The sequence below is a fragment of the Otolemur garnettii genome, unplaced genomic scaffold (assembly GCF_000181295.1).
Source record: "Otolemur garnettii isolate 467f Iridium unplaced genomic scaffold, OtoGar3 scaffold00051, whole genome shotgun sequence".
Lineage (NCBI taxonomy): Eukaryota > Metazoa > Chordata > Mammalia > Primates > Galagidae > Otolemur > Otolemur garnettii.
In genome coordinates, this window is record NW_003852446.1 from 11,197,591 (window position 1) to 11,205,498 (window position 7,908).

General features: G+C 35.1%; 1 protein-coding gene across 1 annotated transcript in view; it reads right to left on the reverse strand.

The window, feature by feature from the left end:
• Positions 1-7,113: 7,113 nt before the first annotated feature.
• Positions 7,114-7,908, reverse strand: part of LOC111725990 (zinc finger protein 98-like) — a 2,909-nt gene continuing 2,114 nt past the window's right edge. Inside the window, exon 2 of the mRNA XM_023514352.1 lies at positions 7,114-7,184. Coding sequence (XP_023370120.1) covers positions 7,114-7,184 — 71 coding nt within the window. The remainder of the gene's footprint in view (positions 7,185-7,908) is intronic.

Below are 7,908 nucleotides of genomic sequence, written 5' to 3' on the forward strand. Positions count from 1 at the left end.
CCGTGAGTAAGTGCTTCATGTATTTCAATTAAGTCAAGTTAGTAATTTTGTTTATTTCAAATATTTTTACAAATATTCCGTGTATTTTTTTCAGTTCTTTTGGTGTACTTGTTCCATCACTTACTAAACAAAGCAATGGGTGTTAAAATCTTCAAGAATGACTATGGATTGTTTGACTTTTACTTTGGACACTTTTTGCTTCATGGATTTTGAACCTCTGCTACTAGGTACATACATATCTGGGATTATCATCATTTATTAATGATTTTATCATTATGAAATATTCATTTTTAACTTTAGCAAACTGTGCTTTTTCTCCAAATCCACCTTGTCGTCTAGTACTATAGCTGTACCAGGTTTCTTAAGATCAATGTTTTTATAGTATATCTTTTTCATATATGTTTTTGTTCCTGTCCTTCCATCCTTTCCTCCCTAGGGTGAATTCTTGTGTTTTCAGGATTCCATTTTCCTCCTGTATTAATGCTTAGTTATACCTCTGTGCTATTTTAGTAGTCAACCTTGAGATTACAATATACATCTTGAAGTTTCAGAGTAAAAATTCAAATATTTTACTATTTCATAAAAAGTAAAGCCTTTATAACTCTATTTTTGCCTTCTCTTATTTTTGTTTTTATTTTCTTGTATTTTACTATGATGTTGCTATGCAACCTTTAACAGGGTTTATTTTCTCACAATTACTTTTTACATTTTTGTTTTAAATAGTCATGGATCTATTAAAGAAATTTAAGGCAATAAATAAAATGTGGTCCTTTATATCTGCCTAGATCTTCTGTGGTGCTCTTCATTTCATTCTTAATATCTGGCTTTTATGATATAATTTTTATTTGTGTTGAAGAAATACTCGAAGCACTTTTTTTCCAATACAGGTCTTGCTTTTTGAAAACATCTTTATTTCAGCTTCCTTTTTGAAGGATATTTTCAGTGGATGTAGCATTCTGAGATAAAAGATTTTTTTTTTCTTGTAGGAATTTAAATATAACATCTGGTTTCCTTTGATAGGAACTTAGTCATCACTCATATTAATTGTTCTCTTGTATATAACATGTTGGCTTTTTAAAATTTCTGTCTGCTTTAAAATTGTCTATGTTTGGCTTTCAGAAGTTTGACTGTGATGTGTCTAGACATTTTTTAATTTTTCTTTTCATTATTATTATTATTATTATTTGCATTATCCTGCTTTGGATTTTCTGAGCCTTTGAGCCTGTGCTGACTTTTGGGGGGGTTAATATGACGGTACATAATGATTAAGTTACATTACTTGTGTTTGTTAAGGTAAAAGCCGAAGTCAGATTTTTGACTAAATTTGGCCCTTTTTCATCAGATTTTCTTCAATTTTACTCTCTCACTGTATTCTTCTAGTCTCTAAGCATCCAATTAAAAATCTCTTAGATCACTTCATACTGTCTCACAAGTTCCTAGCCTCTATTTTGTTTTGTAGTAAGTTTTCTTCCTGTTTTCCTGATTAGATAGTAACTATTGATCTATCTTCAAGTTCGCTGAAAACTTTCTGTCCCCTCCAATAGTCTATGAAGCCAATCTACTCATATTTTCCTTTCAGATATTGGACTTTATATTTTTAGACTTTCTATTTGGTCCTTTAAAAAGGAACTTGCATTTCTCTTCTGATGTTTCCTGTCAGTATACTCCTTATGAGCATAGCTTTCCTTTTAGTCATTGACCACACTTCCGAATAGCTGATGTACAACCGGGGCTTCCTAATTTCATCATCTGGGTCATCTCAACCTTGATTTTGGTTCTTAAGCATGGATCTCACATAGCTGTTTCATGTCTAATAATTTTTAATTATTTAGTAGACATGTGGAGCTTATGTCGTAAAGATTTTATCTTCTGTCTTCTTCCTCTGAGTAGTGTTGATTTTGTTGTCGCAAGCGGTGAGTTACTTTGGCCAGACTCAAACTCTCCTTCCCGAAATATGCAGCAGCTGGAATCTCTGGTCAATGATTTTAGACTTTCTTTTGATGCTCCTGGAGTCTTTCCTGCATATGTAGTTTGGTGATCAGCTAACTATTTTAATGGGGTTTACATGCAGATTTGGGGGTTCCTCTCTCTTTGATTCTCTTTTCTGGGAAGTCTCTCCATAAGTTCCAGCCACTCAACCAGCCAAAAGCTTTGTATTCTGACTCCTCAAGCCAGTAGGACTGAGACTTCTCTTGACTTTTAACTATTTTATCCACACATCATGAAAACTAAGACGTTCCCTCAGGTGAAAAGGTGTTTGTTCACAAAATGAGATTTTCTTATTTCAAGCCTGAAATTACTTTCAGTTTCTGTCTACTACATGCATACTTTCTGTCCTCCTGAGCCTTAAAAAGGGAATTTACGTAGTCAGTGAAAAAAATAGCGACACTGGACGGCATCTGTGGCTCAAAGGAGTAGAGCGCCGGCCCCATATGCCGGAGGTGGCAGGTTCAAACCCAGCCCTGGCCAAAAACTGCAAAAAAAGAAAAATACCTACACTGAGGTGGTGATATAAGAATCTAGGCACATAGATTCTATGGACAAATGAAGTTGCTGATAAAGTTTCTGTGACATTAAAAATGCTACTTGACCTTGGAAAATCCAAATGTGAATTATCTGTGGCAGTAAATCAGAAGGCTATCATTATACGTAAAATTTTAGGTTAGAAAAAATAAAATTAATATCCTGTTATTCTATTTATCTTTAATTATAGAAATTATTATATCCGGGAAATTACTACCTGGGAATGAGCTTTGCACAGCTAAATGGTTTTCCATATTAGCACATTACAGTTGTGCTGATTTGACTATTAAATTAATAGACAGGTAATTTTATAATTTCTTTGAACTGTTTCTACTGAATATTAATTGTAGACACTATTTAAAAAGCATCTGTGTTACTTGCTGTGACTAACCAAAAGCACAACAAATCACGTTTCTTCAATTATAGTTTTTACATCTAATTCAAACTGATTTGTAAAAGTAGCACAAAGCATCCATCAGGTTTTAAGAAATATATTTTATTTCTTCAGTTCACGGGGAGGAAGGCAGAAGCATTTGGATTTATTTGCTCTTTATTTAGTGTCTTTCCGAGAGGCATTTAAAACTTATCAAGGTATCGGACCTCAGAGCAGTTATCTTTTAATTTTAAATCATGGCTATATAAAGTTAAAAAAATAAAATCTATAGGAGCCAATTTGTGGCTCAAGCGTAGTTGTATTAAGTCAGATAGTCATTTGCCAAACCCAGTTATTGGAAGTATTTACCCTTGTAAATACACTGCAGTAGTCAGCAGATGGCATGCATTGTACATTAACTACTCTACCCCGTTATCACATCCACTTTAGAACAGAAAGCATCTGTTCTTCTCAAAAAGCCACATTATCCCCTCATTTGCAGTTTAGTGTTAATTTGTGAACTATTTAGTGATAATCAAAGAAGGTGATATTTCATCTTCATTTAGTTTGGAGAATGGATTCAATCAAGTATGAGATGGGGTAAAAATACATTTACCAATTCCTTAGCAAGCTTCAGCATTTAGGAGAAACGATCTTCTGTGATCATTTTCCTGCTTTGGCTAGAGGCTTGTGCAGGAGGACAGAAGCCTTTTTGGATGCACTTTCTAAGGCTTTTGATGAATTTTAGGAACATAAAAATCATTTCCTATTGTGTATTGTTAAGTGCCTAAGTTTAAAATCTAACAAACAAGTAAATCAACATGCACGGACAACTAAATTTACTTTTAAGTCATCTATTTAAGATAACGCTAAAATAGCCTAATTGGAAAATCTCTTCATACATAAAAGCATGCAAGTATTCATGCTTGCCTTTGAGTGGTTCAAAGGAGAATTTGGCTGATGATGCGCTAACATAATGCATAGCTTAGAATACTTCACGTCAAACTGATATCCATCTGTCAGCCTGGCCTGATGCCTATTCCCAAGGTATTGAGTCACTCTGCAGGGCCTGAGTTGTGTCTGTTAAAGTTATCTCCAGGGAGCTAAGTTATACAACATAAAACAGAATGAACACATAGAGAAACAGAAACACAAACCGCATACACCTTATCAGTGCAAATGGAGGGACTAGACGTTTGCCTTCCTTAATACCAGACTTTTTCTTATGTGTTAAACGTATTATAGAATGACTTTCTTAGGCTGAGACTGATGCACTTTTAACCATGAACTTGCTTCAGGATCAATTATATTTGGAGGAAGTAGAATAATTATGGAGATGCTGTTACAACATTAGAAAAGTTTCCTATTCCTGAAAGTTGCAATTAATTAAATAGCTGTTGAAAGGAAGAAAATACTTACCATTTTTGCTTTGATATTTGTTTCTTTTTTTTTTTTTTTTTTTGAGACAGAGCCTCAAGCTGTCCCCCTGGGTAGAGTGCCGTGGCATTACAGCTCACAGCAACCTCCAACTCCTGGGCTCAAGCGAGTCTCCTGCCTCAGCCTCCCAAGTAGCTGGGACCACAGGCGCCCGCCACATGATATTTGTTTCTTAATGGAGAAATAAATTGAAATATATTCCCCTAAGGAAACATCAAATGTGTGTGTATGTGTGTGTGTGTGTATAGCTTATGTATTTTACTCCTTACCAGTTAGACCTGTGTTTCATTTGAAAGAATGTTTCCATTTTCAAGGAAGAGCAGGATATCTTAAATAAAAAAATATTTCTTTGGTAACTGATGTATTCAGTATTTGTGTTTGGAGTTATGGGAGATCAAGGACATTAATGAGAATGCTACTCATTTAACTTGCTTTATGTTCTTGAAAAAGGCTTCAAAAATGAAAATGATCAGCAAGGAAGAAAAAGCTTCCCAGTTTTGCTGTGTAGGTGGGAGCTGGGTATAGATGTGGGAGTTCTGAGTGGGACTGCCGTTCTAGCTGCTGGCTTCCTAAGATGCTAAAAGTAGCACAGTGGTGGTTGTCATTGATGGATGACTGCATTTTGCTGTTCATTTCTTCCATACTCTGGACTGTTAACAGCATTTTGTTGGGGTGGGTATTCTCTTTTAATCTATTTCATAGGGAAAACTGGTGAATATATATACGGACGTATTAGAGATATGTACAAACAAGTAAAATAATACTGTTCTGCGTACCAAATAGACCTAAACCATTTTGTAAAATGATCTTTTGTACTTGGGGGTCTTCTTTCTCAGTTGGCTTGTATTCCTAGCTCCTTCTGGCCTATGCAACACTAATTCAACAGCTTGAGAAGAAATTATATCCTTGTTTTGGAGGAATTTGTCCCATCCAGGTGCCTTGAGGTTATTAGCTACTTCAGGAAAACCTGTTTCCATTGGCAAGTAAACTGATATAATGAAAAAAAAAGGTCACCCACTCCCTCTCCCAGTGACAGGAAATGGATGATGCCGTGAATACTGTTTGCCTGCTTCCCTGTAATGACAAGAGATATAAAAATCAAATTGTCACTCCTGCCTGGTAGATGTAGATGACCTGCGGCCACAGGCAGGTCATTATAACTGTAGGTGCCAGGTACTCCAGGATTTGGCATCGGGCCTGCCTTATGTTCAGAGCCAGCTGGCTTGGCATTAGGAAAAACGAGAGAGACTTCAGTTTATTGGGGGTTAATATGACCACGTAAACGACGCATATCTAAGCAGCGTCTTGTTAAAAATAAATGTAATCATTTAGGTTAACAGAAAAAACAAATATCAAACATATGAACTAATTCATTTCTTTCATTCTCTTCCATTCCCAAACTTGCCTTGGTAGCTTCCTGCTCAACAAATGTACTAGGCAGCATGTAATCATGTCACTCTGTCACAAAGTCAGATGTCTAGATAGAAAGGAGTGATGGCAGACTTTTCCCATCTTTCAGCAAAAAGCCCAGGAAAAGCTTGGTGAAAACCAAGATGAAAACCACACTTTTTTGTCATCACAAATCATCCGTATAGCACATGGTGCATGTATATTGAGTCTCTTCGTGTCGGCTATTTATTGCTTGGGTTAGGACTAGAGTACATGTGCTATGATAATACTTGATTAGGTACAAAGTTCCCTGCAAGTTGAAACCAATGTACTTGGTGAAAAAGTCACTTGCGTTGAAGATACAACAGAAACCCTTGTGAGATAATTTTCTTGAAAAAAATAGGTATTTTATGACAAAACAGTATTAATAGTCTTGAAGTTTATATATAATATGTTTTCCAGAAACTTTAAGTACTTTAAATAAATACTTCAACAAATATCTGTGCCAAATATGGGTCAACTAATATACCTTGATTAGGAGATGGGAATAAAAATGTCATGATAAAATTGGAGTCTTCACATTTTTGCACACTTACTCTCCACCCCTCACTTTTTAAATTAATTTATATAATTAATATTTACATAAATTATACAGTGTTCAAGTCAGGGCTTTAAGGTTATCTATCACCCGAATAATGTACATTGTACGCATTAAGTACTTTTATATTTTATTTCAATTCTTTCTGATACTATAACAATGATACAGGTACTCCCATTTTATAGATGATTAAACTGAAGGAAGAATTAGATTTAAACGTATGGATCCCAGGTTCAGAACCTAATACATTCTTTAGTATCCAAACCAGATACCATTCATCTAAGTTTATGTCAGTCTGTAATATGTAACCCTTGCTAGCACCCTAAATCCAATTTATATGCTTTAAATTTTTTTTTTTTTTTTTTTTTTTTTTTTAAAGTGGAGAAGACTCTAGGTTTAGTAAGATGCTTTCCTTTCACATAGATTTTCCAATTCTATGTTAAGTGGTGTGGGGGTAAATATTCATGATTTTTCCTGGAAGAAGGGAAAACTTCCAGAAAGGAGAGTCTTCCCATTTTCTATCCCTATAAGGCAATTTCCAGAAGTTATCACTGTATTTGTGTACCATGATAGAACTGGTGCAAATTGTACTATGTTAATGAAAATAGGTCACTTGAACTTATAGTCACATTACTTGAACGCATGATCCAAACATCCTTTTTTGTGGCCTTGACCATATCTCCACATTGTGGCCTCTCTACTCCTGAGACTCGTTTTTGTAGAACAAACATCAGTTCACTTTTTGGAAACCTTCTTGAAGTGTCAGCTTATCTTTTGTGGAAGCCCCCTCTGGTCATTTTGTTCCTTTTAAGATGGACAAAGGATCTCCTAGTATTATCTGACCCTGTCTCTCTTCAGCCCTACCTAACAGGACAAACACAACTTTAAGGCTTTGAGACATGATTGACATTTGTAGAGTATTTCTTTCATATGAATTGTGATGAGAAAAGCATGAGAAACATTCTTCACATATATACAATTTCTCCATGTATTCTGCTATGTACTGAAATGTGTGAGTTCTGGTTATAGGATTCAAACTTTCTTCACATTTGTCAGGGATTTCTCTGTTATAAAGTTTTCATTTATACAATGGTTAGAGCACAAGTTAAACAGTCGCCAGGTTCTTCACATTTGTAGAGTTTCTCTTCAACATGAATTCTATTGTGCACAGAAAACTTGACTACTGGCATTGAACTTGACTACTTGACTACTGGCATTAGGCTTTGCCACATCTTCATATTGTTACATTATTTCTCTGGGATGATTTCTCTTATGTTTAAGGGCTGAAGACCACATTATTCACATCTGAAAGATTTCTCTCCAGTATGAATTTTGTTATGTGTAATAAGATTTGAGTTTCAGTTAGGGGAATTGCCACACTGTTCACAGTTGTGAGATTTCTCATCAGCGTGAATTCTTTTATGCCTAGCAAGTTATCAACACCAGGTAAAGGTACTACAACATTCTTCATATTTCGAGGATTTCTCTCCTGTATTATTTTATGTACAGTGAGGTTTGAATATGAGTTAAAAGGTTTGCCACACAGTTCGTATTTATAAGGTTTCTCTCCAGAATGAATTTTTTTATG